Source organism: Lissotriton vulgaris, chromosome 9 (assembly GCF_964263255.1).
Source record: "Lissotriton vulgaris chromosome 9, aLisVul1.2, whole genome shotgun sequence".
Classification (NCBI taxonomy): domain Eukaryota; kingdom Metazoa; phylum Chordata; class Amphibia; order Caudata; family Salamandridae; genus Lissotriton; species Lissotriton vulgaris.
Genome location: NC_141697.1, coordinates 239,265,827 through 239,283,973, shown reverse-complemented (window position 1 = coordinate 239,283,973; position 18,147 = coordinate 239,265,827). Strand labels below are relative to the sequence as shown.

Below are 18,147 nucleotides of genomic sequence, written 5' to 3'. Positions count from 1 at the left end.
AGTAGAACTGAAAAATACAGCCATTTTTTTTAAATGGGAGAAATTTCAAGTGCAAAAAAATGTTCCATATTTTCAAAAATGTTTGCAGAACATTTTTCTACTCTTATTTTCTCCTATTAAAAAGAATGATGGTATGTTTGTGTTATATATGTAACTGTGCCACATATGGCGAAAGATATGTTCTGTGCTTGCAAGTACATACAGCACAAGCTCCTAGTCACCCATATCATTATATCCCATTCATACTTACCCATGTTTGTACATCCCCAAAGACCACGTTCTCACGGACACACGTGGCAGCCCTGTCATAGTGCCCCATGTCAAAGTATTTTATTCAAACCATAGTATCTGGCTCTATGGACATTAGGCTTAAAGGGAATGATGCTGGGCGAGGGGCTGTCTGGTAACAATGAGCAAGTTGTTTAGCTTTCAGTAGCTCATGATGATTTTCACTGAACAGAAGTAGAACAGAAAAGGTTAGAGACCCATGTGCTATGTATTGGAGACAACTGGTCTGCCTACAAACAGCGGCAGCGGAGCTGAGCTCGTCATGAGCATGGGAGGGGTTAAAAAACTGAATGCTTGCACATTTTTTTCCCCCTACAAAGTGAAATTAGAATACAAAAGGCAAATAAATTACTTAGGATTGTGTTAGTCATTTTTAGATCTCTGCGAAACCAGCATTGTCTGTTTGCTCGCCAAATACCGTTTCGAATATAGTGCGGTCTTTCCTTGCTTGGGGCTGGATGGCTGTTGTATGCGTTCCATGCGATGGCTTTCTGCCAAATTGTTCTGTTTGTCCTGCTCAAAGGCATTTTTTTGCATACGCCTCAGCCCAATACCCTCTAGTGTACTTTTTCACATTCCGCATTCATTTTTTGCTTTTCACCATTTTAATTGTCTTCAAGGTGGGAACGGTAAATTTTAAAACTGTTTGCGATATGACTTATCTGCATGCATGGTCATGGCATATGGCAGCCACTTTGGAATGCGTTTCCTTTAATAGCTCTGCGTTCAGGCCTCTATGTAGCTAGCCCTCTGAAATTCAAATCAGGCAATGTGGTACTGATACAGAGAAAAAGACCCAATTGTATTCCATGTATCTAGACTGTGATCGGAATCACTACAATCCAAGGTCTGTGTCGAATCGAGCATCACAGAAAACCTCTGGCCCCATTGGTACTCCCCTTACAAACTGTACTAACCTCTTTGTCAGCCCCCCTCCCACCCCCCCTCTCTAAAAAAACATTTTTTTTAAAACAGAAAGGTCTCCTTGTTCTCAGTTCTAGTGTGTTGAAAATTGGGTTACTGGTGGTGGGTGGGAAGAGTGGTGGGGGGCATTCGGGGTGTTAAAGCACTACTCAAGCACTAACCCAATTTCCAACATTGGTGTAAGGCTGCCAGATTTGGACTTGTGTTTGTACAGTGACATACAATGAATTTAGTGTTACACTAAAGTCCCAGGTAAATAATGTTATTCCAATTCAAGTTATTTTAAATGCTCCATGATTGGTTCTTTTGAATTTCCGAATCTACTCTCATTTCTATCCGACTGTCAATGACCATGCCTGCCGTAATGCAATTTGAGCTGGCCAACCTGGAAGGTTACCCTGTGGTGGAACTCAAACAATTATGTTAGGAAATAGGACTGCAAACCAAGAAAGGCACCAAGAATCTAGAGCTTCAAAAAGCTCTGAGGGCCGGGACGAAGGTTCACCAGTTGCTGAAAGCAACAGAGGATAGGGATGAGGAGAATGATATGGATGAGCAGGAGCACTTCCTCGATACCAGCACTGAGATGCAGTACGCAGAGTAAGGGGAGGACTCATCTCCTCAGTGTGAACTCCCTGCCAGAGCATGAAGATGTTTATCTTTGCACAGCCTGTCCCAGGAAAGCTGGTGGGCAGGAAAGCTGAAAGGGAATTTAGACTGCAGATAGTCAAGCTCAAGCTGGAGGAGAAGCTAGCGGGAGAAAGCAGACAGCCTTCAAAAAAAGGAAAGGCTGAGGTTGAAAGAGACTTGGAAGAGGCAAGCCATGGAGCCACTCAAGGATAGACAAAAGATGCAGAACCGGTCTTGGCTTGATTTCCTTGATTGCACCAGCAGGGCACTGAATGGTTGGGTGAGGGCAGCAAAGCGGATGATTTTACTGGATTGTTTAATCTGAAGGGCGGTCAGGGGTCCCACCAGATGAAAGAGGGGATAAAACTTAAAAATAAGGAGTTCTCTAAAGGCCCCCAAAATAATTCCCAAGGGAACCATAGTAACCAGTCCCAATCTAAATCAAAGAAGAAAGGATTCTTTGATAGGAAGGTTCATCCTCAAGTGTACTGAGTGTTACAAGTATGTATCAAAAGGGCACAGCTCCCACCAGTGGGCAGACAAATGGGTTGACGAGAGTAGCGCTTGGGAAGGAAGTGGTCCCAGTTAAGTTAGGCGAGAGGACAGAGGTTACCATATTGTCCTCCAGGGGATGGAGAGATGGTGCTAAGAGCCAGTTTACCTTCAAGAACTACTAAGTAAAGGTGAGGGCACCATCAATGGGAAAAGGGTGGACACTCTTAGAGACACAGGAGCCACCATGACTACTGTGAAGTGTCATTTGGTATCCTCAGAGGAGATCATCCCCCAAAAATTCCACCAGGTCATTGTCACAGACAAACGTGAGAGCAACTACCCAGAGGGTCTTGTTCTCTTTGAGTGTATGATTGGGTTGGCGAGAATGGCGATGGGAGGGCCGCTCAGGTTCTCTAAAAGTAGCTGTGAGACCAGCCATGCATGTAGATTTTCTGTTATGCAACAACCTAGATCACATGGTCTGAAAGGAAGTGGAGTTCAGGTCACATCTAGAGATGTTAGTCTTGCCTCAGTGGGTCTACATGACCACATGATCCATGGCTACACGAGAGAGAAGTCAAGTGAGCTTGGAACAATGGCCCAGGCAGCTGTCAAGAGGAAAGGCACGGAACGTGGGAACCCAACCCCTGAAGATCCCGCTGTCCAGGTTGACGGGGCTCCTGGTGGATCACAAGACCCCTAGAAACCCCTTAAAGGTGAGCCACATAAACCGCCCAAACCACATTTTGAGAGGTCTGGAGTCATCATGCTCTTGGTGACAGATGACGGAGTGGAAGAGGGGCGTGAACCTCTCCCAAACCTCCTTTCTGCCCAGAAGCAAGATGGGTCAAGTACAGGTTGTTAACCTCTCCCCTATTCTGAACACAGAACAGCAGAATGACTGTTGCCAAGTACTGGGGAGGTTCTCTTCCGTTCTCACTCACCCCACAGTTGTGTACCCACAACATAGATACTGGAGCCTGTAAAGAACAAAATGTACAGGTTGTCAGACAAGGTGGGAGTTAGTACCAAGGAGTTGGTCTTCAAAATGTTGACATTAGAGTGATTGAGCCCTTCAGCAGTCCCTGGCCCAGCTCTGTGGTGGTAGTACCCAAGGTGGCTCCCTTAGGCATCATTCCAGAACTTAGGCTCTGTGTGCACTACAGGGCACTCAATTCAGTCACCAAGACTGATGTGCACCCCATTTCCCAGAGCGGACGAGCTCATACACAGGCTGGGCGCTGCCTAATTCCACAGTGCTTTTAATCTCACTTCAGGATACTGGTAGATTGCTATGACAGAGGGAGTAAAAGATAGGTCTGCAATCTCGACCCCAATAGGCCACTTCCATTTCAGAACAATGCCCTTTGGCTTAAAGAATGCACTGGACACCTTCAGAAGTTGGTGAACAGGGCCCTTCCTGGCTGGGAAGGAGGCATTCGTGTCGACTACCTAGACAACATAGCTGCCTTAAGCTCTTACTGGGAGGTACACCTGTACCACCTCAAGGAGGCGATTCAGACTCTACAGCAAGCAGGCCTGACAATCAAGTGCCAGATAGGGCAGGGTACTGTAATGTATCGGGGCCACATGGTGGGCGAGGGCAAGATACAGCCCCTCCATGCCAAGATTGAGACTATCCAGGCTTGGAAACCCTTCCGTCTGAGTTTTAGGGGGAGAGCCTTCCTGGCCCTCACAAGGGGCTGGTTAAAGGATATGGTACCACTGTTGGCCCCTTACCGGACTTATAAAAAGTACCCCAAAAGGTGATCTGAACAGAGGCCTGTCAGAAACCCTTTGACTCCCTTAAGGAAGACATGTGTAAAGCACCTGTATTTCCAGCTCCTGACTTCTCCAAGGAGTTCATTGTGCAGACAGAAGCTTCAAAGCATGGTGTAGGGGCTTTCCTAGCACAGTTAAATGAAAAAGGACTTGACTAAACTGTAGCTTTCATTAGCAGAAGGTTACGTCCCCAGAAACAGAGGTGGGCTGCTATTGAGGAGGCCTTTGCTGTGGTCTGGGCACTGAAGAAGCTGAGACCATACCAGTTTGAGACTCACTTCCAGGTTCGGACAGACCACAGGCTCCTCAGAGGGCTCATGCAAATGAGGGGTGTAATTCCTAAGATGTTGAGGAGGTCCATCTCTTTACAAGGAATGGACTTTACAGTGGAACACCTTTCGTGGCTAAGGCCACGCCAATGTGATGGTTTCTCCAAGTTCTTCCACTTTAGGGGGGAGGAGGGGTGGGGGTGTGTGTGGGTGTGTGTGTGTGTGTCCATAGGTTGGTTTTTGTAAGCCTCAGAACTCTGCACACTTTACCACTGCTAAACAGTGCTAAAGGGCTTGTACCCAATTACCACATTTAATATACCCAGATGGCAGTGTGTTTGAAAACTTACACAAGTACTTTTAAATGTACTGGTAGTAAAAAACCCACTAGTGCAAGGCCTACCTCTCTCATGGGATAACATTGGATTACCTTATTGCGTTTAGTAGTTGTTACATTTTGTTAGGGAACAGGTAGAAATGTCATATGTATGCTCATATTAATCAGAATTTAAACCTTCTTAAATAATAAAGTCACATTTTGAAAACACAACTTTTAGTAAGTTGGCATTTTCTTGTTGTAAACATTTGGTGACTGCACTCTGACTAGGTGTAGTTGGCCTTTGTGTTTTCCTCACACATAATGCCACAAAAGGAGATTGGGGCAGGCAGAGCTGTGCACAATTTGATTTCAAAGGGTCTGCCTCCAGCACATCCACAAAGAACTTCAAACTAATCTTTTGTCACCCCAGACATCCTAGGGTCAGGGAAGGAAGGAAAGAAATTCTACAACCATCTGTGGGTTTGGGGTGGGACTCCAGAAGTTTCTTCCACTGGCACCAGGTATAAAAATAAGACCCATAGACCCACTCTTGAATACACTCCTGGACCTGTGCATACTACAGAAGGGGGACTGCCATGATGCCAAAGGGCTGCTCTTTTGCTTGAGGACTGCCTTGCTCTCCTAAAATGAAGGCTGGATCTGATCCCTTCATCCCAGGCAAAGTGAGTCCAAGGGTCAGGTAGCTGACCGCCTGCTCTGAGCTACAGGGACACAACAAGCAGAGGCCTCCCTGCACCTCTCCAGCTGACCTGCTGCACTGGACCTGCCAGCGCACTCCAGCCCTCTGCTGGAGTGAGTTCCTTATTCCCCTCTCCTCCCCTCCCCCCCTCCCCCCCCCCCCCCGAGGTGCCTTCGCTGACATAAGTGTAGCTCCTCCTGTGAAGAAAAGGAGAAATCATTAAGTGTTGGGCTCTTCGGAACCGTGAATGAGCACATTCATGCCAAGACCTTGCCACCCATGAAGGGAACAAAAGTTGCATCAGTTAAACTAGAAATCCGTTGTGTCGTGCATTGCACAGCCACATAGCTGCCAAGGTTTCAGATTGCCATGTGTGACATTTTCATCATTTCAGTGAAATTATGAGTGACATTTCAATGACTGAGTGACACTTTCTGGCGAGCAAAAATCGTGCAATGAAGACGAGGGAAACTTCTAAATATCACAAATACAGCCATTTGAGCAACAAGAAACTCCCAAGAAGTTCTTGCAACTGCTGCAGAGCACCAGAAATGGAAGGTCACTATCCATAGTGCTCCCTCCTGTAACCAGACAAAGGTAACAACACTACTAAACACACTGGCAGGCTGGCTGCCTGACCAAAAGGATGACAAGACAGAGCAGCCCTGCAGACAAAATAATGATCACATTATCACAGATCTGCAGTGCGCACACCATGCTGCTGACATTACAGAACAACTTGGCAAAACTCAGTGAGGAAAAAGAAGTATAAAGTGTTTTCCATCGAGCAAACAGGGTCCTTTATTACAATTACTCACAGCCTTATCCCCAGAACATGTGGCAAAAACGGTGCTGCGCAGTGCCTTGAGTCACAAGCCAGTGCGCTACAAGACAAACAAATACACAATGTGTCTGGTGACCAATTGAATCTGTTATCTGCTTCATCAACGCGTGTCGGAATTCGCACCGATGAAACGCAGAATAGAACAGAAAACAGATTCACAAAAGTGCTCGTACTGGTCTAGATTAGGTTTTGGCCACAAAAATGGTTCCCATTAATGTTCGTATTGGATTGATTTTAACGCAAACAAAGTGTTAACTGATTAGATTTGGAGAAGATTCAAATTTAAAAGTATGTTAAAATCAGTACACGTATCAGGAAACATACAATAAATAAACTGCAATGTAAATGAGCAAAAGTAAAACTGCGGGAATGCCTGGATCCTGTGTACAGTAAGTACAGATAGGTTGCAAATTATGAAATTCTGCGGGTTTACTTTATACTAAAATGAAACTCGTAACTTACGACACAGGTAAATCTGTGTGTGTGCAGGGGCCCGGTCCGGCGGCCGCGGAGGACCGGACGCCAGTGGGCCCGGCGATGATTAATCATTCCTTGCCTTCAGGCACCCTCTCATGATGCTGAACAGTCAGTGGTCGGACCGACGACACAGGCATCACAACTAGTCCGACCCGGCGGCTTTTTATTTATTTTATGCGTTTTTGTATAGCGAGGACTTTACCCGAAGGTGTCAGAGCTCACAATAGGAACAGTGGTAATACACGAGGAACAACCACAATGCCACAAAAGTAAACGCCATGCCACAAGAGGAAAAAGTGACGTGTGCATGCCACAAAAGCGCACAAAGTACAAGCAGAGGCAAAGCACTGCACCAAATGACAGACACCCAAAACACAAGAACAACCGCCATTCCACGTGAGGCAATGGCGGCACCCGCGCATTAAGCAAACAAAATGAAATACAAGAGGCAGCAAATGACAAACCACATGAGGGAAAGTGACGTGCACATCATGCCACAAAGGAGCACACAATACAAGCCGAAGTACAACACTGCAACAAGTGGCAGACTCTCAAACCACAAGAACACACCGCCGGAAATGCACCCCCACGGTCATGCAGAACACCCAGAACCCCCAACAATGGAGAGACAGACAACAGAGAGGGTGTGAATCAAACGTGGATGTTTCCACGAAGGAGGAGAGCCCCGAGACCAGCCCTGGGAAGAGGTGGTGGTCCGGGAGAACCAAGTCTCGTGCACCACTCCAGGGAGTCTGAGAGTTCCCCGCCGCTTCAGCCAAGTTCCACTGACTTCCTCCCAACGTGATGACATCCGGGTAATTAATCCCGAAACCCATGATGTGCCACACTTGACCGACAGCAGTATCGACTGCTGAGAGGGCAGCCCCTCCCCAACCCCCCTGGAGCTGAGACTGTGTTTAACTGTAAACCCGGCGCCGCGCTGGCGCCATAGGCAGCCACTATTGCCGCATTGTTTACAGGCTGCTAGGCCGGCCCGGGTGAGATACATTGTAGCGCTCTCAGCCACTCCACAGGGCTGAGAGCACAGGGTTTAACCATTTAGGAACTGACAGCCCAGCAAACTCTCGGAGCTGGCAGAGAGACTGCACAGGCGCCGCTGGTGACACGAGCTACAGGTGCCCAAAATGCTTGACAATGCATTTCAGTGCGGTGATGCGGAACACCGCACTGAAATGCGTGAACGCCACACCTGATGCGTGACACTTGACAGAACAGCAGCCAATCCTGATTTGAAATGGACTAATTCTAATATGACCACACAGATTCAGCATTGCGACTGAAATCTTGAGGTTGCACACTGAATTTTCAGACCAATTCAATTTCCTCTGTTATAGTTGTTATGAAAAAGTCTGTGGAAAGTTTAAATTAAGGTTTTAGTGACGTGTTCATTTTAACAGTCATGCATGTATATGACTGAATCTTTGCTATGTTTTTTATATTGATTGTAGAATAAAGTTTTGTAAGTGAACAACAATATCGGAGGAAGTGCGTCCTTGTCGGAATTTAATAAACAAAATGAAAACAGAGTTATTGCTTTCAACCTGCCTGATGTATGCTAAATTGGAACAGATGCAACTTCGTAGCAGGTAAGGAATCGAGTAATCCACTCCAGGGGCTGCCAGGTTTCTTTCATTATTGTCAATCAAATAAACTTTTTCACACGATCAAAATATGCTATTTATTAGAACAGGTCAATTTGTTGCCAATCAACATAAACAGCCCGTAGACATTACATTGGTATAACTTATCTGATCCAGCAGTGGTAAAACGGTCTCACCAACCTGTTGGAAACTGCTTCCCAGGAGCATGTTGTGTTTGCCAACCGTAGACGGGGATCTTTGATTTCTCCATCTCTGCACACTCCATGCGATCCTTAGAAATAAAGAAAATGATATAACTGAATTATACACATACACATTTTTCCTTCATCAGCAGTAAGTATGTACGTAATAGGATCACCACATGTTCGCTACTTACAAGGAGAATACGTGAAAACAGCCTAATATCCGCCAGCCGTTGTTGTTCTTTTAACGAACTATATCTTTCCGCAATTTTAATACTCCCGGGTCATATAGCAACCAATCCTAAAGCTGAACGTTTAATAGGCGTGGCCATGGGGGGGGGGGGGGGTGGAAGGTACAGTATATAAACTGAACTAAGATTGGAGCAGTAGAGACAACTCAGCCAATCCTAGTGCGCCACACGGAAGTATTGAATGCTGATTGGCTGTAGAGTACCCACGTGCCTTCGTCGGAGACGTGCTCGTATTGTATAGTAGGTTGATCCTGCCCTCTTTTAGAACAGGTAGGGCTTGGTTGAAATGGTTCTGACTGCGTTAGCCTTGGTCCTTCTGACTCTAACCTATTTTGGGCTGGAGTGGAACTACTAGGCTGGATGAGATTGCTACCGCCTGCCATTCCTAACGGGAGGGAAGATAGAGGGCAGAGCGAGCGAGGAAGGAGACTCTGAGAGGAAGCAATGGAGAACAGCGTGGAGTAGCGTCCCCGTGTTGTGTAATGTTTGGTATCTCATGCTCCTCGGCTGTCTTCGCAGGTCTAGCCTATTAAACAGCTCGTCTGGTTGAACAACAGCCCTGCCCGTTAAAGGAAAGCTAACCTCGGCTCTGCCGTGGCTTTCCGCAGAATAAACCAAACGAGCATTTGCAATGCAATAGGGGGTTCGCATTTGCGAGACTTGGAGATATTGGTGTTGTAAATGACAGTGTACCTGTATAAGATAGGGATGCATTTTGGTCCACATACATACCACAGTGAGGAAACAACAAACGTACAAAGCATAAATATTACATTAGACATTATATAACATCATGTTTCTGTTGTAAGAACCCACAATGTGGTGTGTAAGTGCAAAACATTTCTTTCCAAGTGTAAGCAGCTCTTTTGCCATATTTTTATAGTATATATTTGCTTAGTATAGTATCCACGGTCACTGGCAAGAGCACTTATTGTGCCTTATAATTACTGCCTGTAACTTTTTGGACCAAAGAAGCTGGAAGCGAGTAACAATATGGCGCGCTGGGAAGATGCTTCAGCACCACATCAAGATCAGAAAGTACTACATAAATTTTACTTAAATAAAACTTACCACTGGTAAGCAAGGTGATGGTTGTAAAAGGAGCTATGCGCCTAACTTGTTCAAAGCCTCACAGGCACCGTGTCCAAGCACGCGATGTATTTCGCAGCAATGGGGTATGCAGTGATTGAGTATGAACAAGTAGCATTTGACATTGAGAACACAGAAGGCTGTAAATACTGGCAGACGGGCTGAGGAGAAGGCGTGGTGGAGCTTATTTGGCAGTGTTAGTGAACAAGAAACAGAACGCGAGCTTCAACGGCTAAATAAAGTCTTGCAACAAGCTAGGCTTGCCAATAACATGAAAGTTGGGACTTGACGCTGAACATCCTGTGATACTGGGCAAATCTCTTAATCTCCCGTACCTAACAATAAAATAAATGTGTCCCCATGTAATGCAACTTGTGCTATGTAAAGCGCTCTGATACATGATTTGGGTCTAGTTCGCGCTATATAAAACTCTGTAAAAAAAAAAAATAAGGAACACTGTTACTGGTTAAATGGACTTCAAGGAGGGGCGTCACACTGAAAACTACGACAGCGGACGAAAGGCCACAAGTTAAAAACATGTAATTGGACCTTTAGTACAGCATAAACTGTTATAAACCAACCACTTAGGTATTATGTAGTAGAGACGAGGGCAATTATTTGGCGTTTACCAAAAAAGAATAGTTTATGGGATGGAAATACAAATGTTTGAGGATCATAATAAAATTCTACAATATTCGAAGAATTCCTCTTATACTTTACCACTTCTAATATTCAAGTCAAATGACAGTAGGAGACACCATATACCACGAAAGTCAATCCCTAAAACATGTTCTTTTTCATCTTCTTTTAACTTTTTATTTCATAGCATTACAGGTGGACAAATCCAAATTGTGCAACAGCCAAATGTGCAACAGCCTACGCGTTTTGTCCCTTTATTTTCGTATGGGACTTCTATAGGGCAACATTTGCTCTTGTGTATGTATGTATGTATATGTATGTATAGGCATTTATATAGCGCACTACTTACCCGGAGGGTCCCAAGGCGCTTCGACCGCTGCGAAACCCTTCCTGGCTTCCCTGAGAGATGGTCCCTTAATGGGTATCTCCAGGGTGAGACCAGGCATCCCCGGCGGTCTGGTGGGGCCGTTAGTGAAGATGAGGCAAGCTAATGCTCAGAGTTGCCGAGTGTGAACGCTGATCAGAGTGGGCACCGAGGCGAGAGAATTATCGAGTCCGCTGACCCTGGTCCAGAAACCTGCCGCGCCGGGAATCGAACCGGAGTTTATCTCTTCAATAGTACTGCAAGTGGCTCTTTATGGCCCTTTTTCTGAGTCTTGACACCATTTCTTCCAACAATCAGGTGATTCTAGCATACTGCAACAAAGTTTACCGCTCCTTGTCTTGCTCTCTCCGTTACTACGCAGTCTCAAGCTCGAAATAATATCGTCAGTGTTTTCTTGCCAACTTGGTTCATCGTCATGCACCAGTTTTTAACAATCTCTTTCACGTGTCCTTTTCGAACCAAACAGGCGTGTAGTGCCCCCTGGTTACCGGCACAGATTGCTGTCACCCGAGAAGAAAACACTGACAATATTATTTCCATTACTCCGAGTCCTGGTCTCCCCGTCCCATTCCTGATCTCTACCCTCCCACCCTGGGTTGCATTGTTTCTTTTGGGTGATTGTTTCGCTTTCTGGGATTGTTTTCTTTGGTATTCTCAGGATGTTTCTTTCCAGCACTTCCCCCTTTATTGTCACGTGATAGTGACGCCATGTTGGGGGAAGTGCAAAAAGCTCAGCTCGGTTATAGGTTTCTGTGGAGCAGACGAGCTGCTCACTGTTAAGGAATGGGACGGGGTGACAGGACGAGGAGGTAATCGTTTTTACTGGGCAGAGCTTCGGTTTCAAAACCGTGGGTGTTAGAAATACGTCAGGTTATTTGGAGGACAGCTAGGGCTATAACAGCGGATGGAAGGGAACAAGTAAAAAAAAAATGAAATTAAAAGCAGCGGCAGTGGAGTGGAAATTAAAACAAACTGCACATGGCCAAATGATAAACTGTTATGGGTGGAAGGTAAAAGCACCATGAGCATTATTAAATGAACTTACACAATGTGGAGAAACCGGGAACACATCAGATCTGGTGCCAGGCAGTTGTTGCCGCCCATAGGGGGCAGGAATGAAAAAACGAATGAAAAGGGAACCAAAGGGGCATCGTAGGAATGGGCCAGAGATAAAATAGAAAGCTCAACTTTTTATTCCTCTTGGTCAGTAAGCGTTTGTGCTCGTATGCAGGTCGATTTGTGTATATTTGTGGATACTTGTATTTTGTTTGCTATACGTGTCAGAGTGTGTGTGCGCGCGAGCATGTAGGTATGTGAGCTTGTTGAAATGTAATGTAATTTAAAGTGGAATGCAAAACAGCTCAGGTGGTTAATATACTTGCAGAAGAACACTGCAAGTCACAGTTTTGTATCCGAATGAAACTGATCGGTATATGAATGTGCTATTCATATTAGAGCTATATTTTGTGTGTTAGTGACAAATATATGGAGTTAGTGAGATAAAAAGCAAAGAGAGGTAAAGAGAAAGTCAGGCAAACAAGTCTGGATGTAGGAAAGAGGGGAAGATTAAGATTGAAAGAAATAAGACACAGAGAAAGGAACAAAATGAAAGTTAGAAACAGTGAGGACGGAGAAAATGAGAGTCGAGAGATATGCAGAGAGAGAAAGTTTGTGTGTGCGAAACAGTGGGAGACGGATTAAAGTAGAGCAGAAGAGTGTAAGAGACAGAGAGAAGTGAGACTGAGAGATAAAAAAGATGAGTCTGAAAAGAGAGATCGAAAATGCATGTGTGAGACAGAAAGAGAGAAAGGTGTTTTGCCGCCCTAGGGGAGAATTGAAAAATGCCGCCCCCTCCCTTTTACTACCATCACTCTCCCTCTGTCATCCAGGCAAGAATAATTAATACATTAGATATAAAAGAACTTGTATTCAACATTAAACAATAAAACACGTCAAACATTAAATAACTAAACAAGCACTGTTCATGATATTTTATTTTGTTTTTAAATGTCTCTCTTCTAACTTCAATGGAGTTTTGGCTTCTTTCTCTTAATCCAATGGTACCTTCCTTGCCTTTATTTTAGAAAAGTTTTTAAGAAGATCTCTAAGGTCAAGCTGGTAAGCCATGTCATTTTCTACTGAAATTGTTGCTAGTCCCATGGGTCTCTCTTGGCTAATGGAACTGCGCAGATAGGTTTTTATTCATTTGAGTTTTGAGAAACTCCTCTCCGCACTGGCCACTGATATTGGTAAAGTCAAAAGGATACGAAGAGCTACGAACATATTAAGAAAAACATTTTCTAACTTGTTTTGGCACAGATAGTTCAGCACCTATTCAGGTTTCAATTATTTTTGTATTCGATGACTTATTTCTGAAAGTTCAGAGCAGAGAGCTGCCGCGTCAATGTCCTTTAGAAAAGATGGGGTTTCTCCAGGTCTACGCCGGGTTAGAGCTGTTTCCAATTTGATAAACAAATCCATGAGTTCTTTGGAAGTTTTCATCTTGAGGTCACTTATATTGTATAGAAAACCAAATAATCTTACAATTTCATTCAACTGTGTGAAATCATTCTTTTACACAACTAATTGCGTTGTCCAATATTGCAAAATAGTAATTTACTCTGAAGTTCTCTTTGGGGTCAGCGATGGGTTCATCTTCTGATTCGTTAGCAAACAATTTCCTTTTCCTCCTTATCTCTGGCTGAAAAATTGGCTCAATATTGATTTCTTTAGCTAGCTCTCGAGCATCAACCAAAACTCTCAAATTCCATGTCACTCCTAATGTTTTTTAAATACTCCTCTGTATTTTAAAGCTCATTTACTGTTTTCTCAAGAGTAAAGTGCTTCTCTTGCAGCAGTTTACTGGTCAAATTGATTTGAAATAATATACTGTGCCATGTTACAACTGCCACAACAAACTTAAATGAAGATATGCTGTTAGGAAACCTTCAGCCTCAACCTTAGTCATCGTACCAGAAGAGCATTTGAGAGTTAAATCTTCAGTAATTTCAAACAATGTATCATACACATGCAGTAACTGGTACCTGATGGGAGGTAAGGCATCGATCCTGCTTGACCACTGAGTATCACTCAGAGGTTTTATAGTCCAAGATGGTATATGACGTTTCAGTACATCCCATCGATGTGGAGACGCAGCAAAGAATACCTACAATTGTTGTATTACATAAAAAGGCTGTTGCTTCAGTGCAACACGAAGCAGCGTCATTTACCACGAGGTTCAGGATGTGGGAACTGCAGGGGACATAGAAGGCACATGGGTTAATATCCAGAAATTTCTTCTGCAGACCTATTTCCTTGCCCATCATATTTCTCCCGTTATCATAACCCTGACCTCGTAGGTCTTCAATTGACAATAACAAGCTTTTGAGCTGATTTCTAAGAACATGAATCATTGATTCACCTGTGGTTTCGGTTAGTGGTACACATCCCCAAAAGTGTTCTTTTATTTGCACGAGGCTGTCTTCTTGGAATTCTTCACCAGAAGACTGAAATTACTCTGTTACTGAAGATTGCACGATGTCCACAAATCTTATGATCATGGTAATTTGATGCGTGTGGCTGATATCTAGGGTGCAATCAAGAATGATTAAAAAATACTTTGCCTTTTTAAACAATGAAATGATTTTTTCATTGATACCGTTTGATAGAACTTGGATCAGTTTGTTTTGAATAATGTTGCCTAAATAGTGAGCATGTCTTCTAGCCTTATTTTGTATTGTCCTGAAGTGTTCATTCATAATAGGATCAAACGTGGCGAGCAGTTTCACAATTTTAAGAAAATTGCCATTGTCATGAGCATGAAGTTTATCACTGCTGCCATGGAAGGCCTAATTTTGTGCACCTAGAACTCTTACTAGAGATATTACACACTCTAAGACTCGACGCCATTACTTTTTCTCTTCTTTAAGCTTTTTTGTATTAACATTATCTATAGTTGCGTCTTGTTTAAGACGTATACAGGCCCTTCCAGTTATGGAAGTTGGGAATATGTTCAACACTCTTTTCGTGTGAGGACAGAATCACTGAAATGTCATGCCAATTGTTGCATCCATTCTGAGTGAGACTTGTACTTGAACTTGAATTCCCGCCAAATACGTTGCAGCAAAAACACAAAACGTTATTGGTTGATACAGAATACTGGAGGTATTCACGGTAAGCTTCTGCTCCATTTGAAAGTTTTCTTTTTTTTCTCATCTAAAGGAAATTTTTTACTCACTTGTTTTGGCTCATTTTCAACCAAAAGAGCTCTTAATTTGTCTCCACTTATTGGTAAGTCTTCCCAGGAAGCAGTATCTGAAGAATCTATTTTTACGCTTTCTTCAGTTATTTTCGGTTGTTTACTTTGATCACCATCTTCATTTTCAAGGTTATCCTTTGCAGTATCCACTACAACATGTTCTTCTTGCTCTCGGCTGTTAACTTTTATGTCCTTGTCTAGTAGGCCTATGTCATCATCTTTTTCTGAGGTTGAAGTTGATGCCCAAGCACTTTCAAGAAAACTCTTTGGAGGACGTAGACATTTTTCAATAGACCCATTCTATTTGGATGGTTCTATTTCTCTATTCACTTTTGTCTTTCTGTACTGGGCCCCTGAGAGTTTTTTCCTGTGTGCCATTTTTGATCCTTTCAACCTGAAAAAAATATAGGGCAATAATAATTCTGAATATTTTATATAATAATTCTGTATATTGCATTGGAAAATTGTAACAACATTATTACCGAAAAATTTAAGAAGCTAGTAACATTAATGGAAACAATTTTCGTAAATCTATTTTAAGATCAATTTAATGATTTCAACTCATTTAAAATATTTTATCAAATAGTAAGATGGTATTTTTGCGTGTACGTCAAATTTTAAGAGAACAACAGCTAATGTGCCATTTTCAGAGGTCACTTCCGCCTCAAAGTTAGGAATTTCTGTCAAAATAGCTGGAGGTCACTTCCGCCACAGTAGGGTTAACATGGTGGAGAAAATGTAGCCAATTGGATAGTATTTAAGTTCATCTGTACAGCATTGCCGATGTGCAGGCCTCTAGCTCCTTGGGTGGGTATGGGCCAGCAGATCTGACCTGGCCCCAGGAGCTCATTCTTTCGGTCTCATGCTTCAGTTGCTAGGGAGAAGCTTACCACCAAACATCTGTATGTCCAATACATGGTGCCCCCTCTCCCCCTTTTAAGTGAAACCCTGGCACTCGCTGGGCTTGGCTACTTGCAAACTGCTCTTGCTTGCACCTAGCTGATTGCACTGGTGGTTGGTTGCTGTCGTGAAGGTGAGGCGCCGCTGTGGTTTTGTGCTTTCACTATTGCCAGATTTTGAAACCCATCCCAAGCCCAAAGTATAAGCCCAAATTCAGCCCAATACAGACCACTGTCAGCCCCAAAAACAGCCCAAAGTAGTAAGTCTCAAATTATGCAGAAATAGTCAGTAACCATTTTAACAACAAATATACATTCTATTCAATATACAGATAGTGGGAGGTAGTTAACTGGGCTCCTGTCTTAATGCTACTCCTTTTCAAGACCAGTCCTCACTGTGGACAGCTTATTGATCACAGCACAAATTAATACATCCTACTGGAATACTCATCATGCTTACTCAACATTCTATGTCCGACTCAAGTTTGTGACAAGCAGACACAACCTTTCTTTTTCCCTTTGCATTTTACGCCGCAAGTACTGTTAATCCCAATAAAATGTCACTCCCAACATGTAAAGTTAACATTTGCTACATCATTAACCTACAGTAATCAACAGCCCTATCTAATGGATTGTAATTAACTTTTTATTGAAACAGTACAGAACACAAAATGAATCCAACACCATTTGTTGCCCAAAACACATCCCTTTTCAGTTAGCTAGCACGCTGGGAACATGCATCCGACAGAACAGGTCAGAGTTAGTTCATTCAGAACTACCCCTTTAGAATTCAATGCATGTCATATAACTATGCTTCATGTATGATGTATTGATTAAAAATGCATATTACACTTGTTAAAAAACAAGAACTCATTAAATATCCAGAATGTGCTTTTCCTTGTACATATGCCCTTGGTAATAAAACTCTGGAGGATAATGTATTTGCTTGAGGGATCCATGTTGTGTCTAGTCCCAGTTTTTCATTTTTAGAGAAAGGCCAAGTTAAGGGGCTATCAGGTCTCCTTTGATCGAGTGGCCTGGAACCTCCCACTTAAATGTAAATACAACAGAGGGAAACACAAGTACACAGCTTTTTAGCTCTTCACAGGTACTTAAGAGAGGCATGTTTTTGACTTTTTTCAGTCCCTTTATGCAAGTGCATGAACTGTAAGAATGTCAGATGTGTTGGTCTGTCCCAGTATTTACACACAATTTAAATAGCACTAGTTTATTTCTTTTATAGCACTAGTCAACCTAATGCAGGTTGTCAGAGTGCTTTACATGACTTACACATTGACAATAAATTGTGCAATCGTGTAAATCAATGTACAAGATAGTGAGGGTTAAAAGATGTAGAAGTAACATATCCTACATAGCTCACTGTATTAAAAAACTTACTAATTATGAACTGCAAGTAATGAAAGGATCTATGTTCAAAGTAGTAGCCCACTTACCTACCTACATTAAAAAAAAGATTCTGTCATCTGCACATTATATGATGTGCTTTGAAGGAGACCCACTTCGATACTACTTTGATTGAGATCTAGGACTACACAAAACAGAGATATCTCCAACAAATATTTTAACCTCCAGAGTTATCTCACCAATTAATATTCCCTGATATTTACTCGGCACCTCTGCAGAAGATGTCTTAACCCTATAAAATATTAGAAAATTCAGACTTGGCAACCAATTACGCATAACAGATGTCCTACCATGCTTCTCCTTGTTGTCAATTTCTTTATGGCAGGGTTTAAAAAAAATTAGTAAAATTAGTTGAGGCCCACATTTTGCGTCGGGAGTGTTCCACTTTTTCAGCACAACCCTAAAGCAAAACCTGTTAAATAAAATAATGCGCTTAGTGCACTCATGATATACCTAATAAAACCCAATGTGTGGGATCTTATCTGATGTTACTTCTTTTGATGTCACTTACTGTAATGCCACACATTGTGACATCATGGGCTACGATAGCACACACCATGATGTCACTTGCATACTGACTAACTAGGTTATTCCCTCCACGTGCTGAGGCCGCAAGAAACTCCATAGCATCAAGGCCTTACATTTTAGGAGGAATAATTTTACCCAAAC

General features: G+C 43.1%; 1 protein-coding gene across 1 annotated transcript in view; it reads right to left on the bottom strand.

Annotated features, from left to right (window-relative positions):
* KNSTRN (kinetochore localized astrin (SPAG5) binding protein) overlaps positions 1–8,826 on the bottom strand; it is a 110,368-nt gene extending 101,542 nt beyond the window's left edge. The window contains exons 1-2 of the mRNA XM_086937399.1: positions 8,727–8,826; positions 8,531–8,621 (exon numbers count right to left, since the gene is read on the bottom strand). Of these exons, the coding sequence (XP_086793525.1) occupies positions 8,531–8,615 (85 nt within the window). The 5' untranslated portion in view covers positions 8,616–8,621; positions 8,727–8,826. The remainder of the gene's footprint in view (positions 1–8,530; positions 8,622–8,726) is intronic.
* Between the last annotated feature and the right edge of the window lie 9,321 nt (positions 8,827–18,147).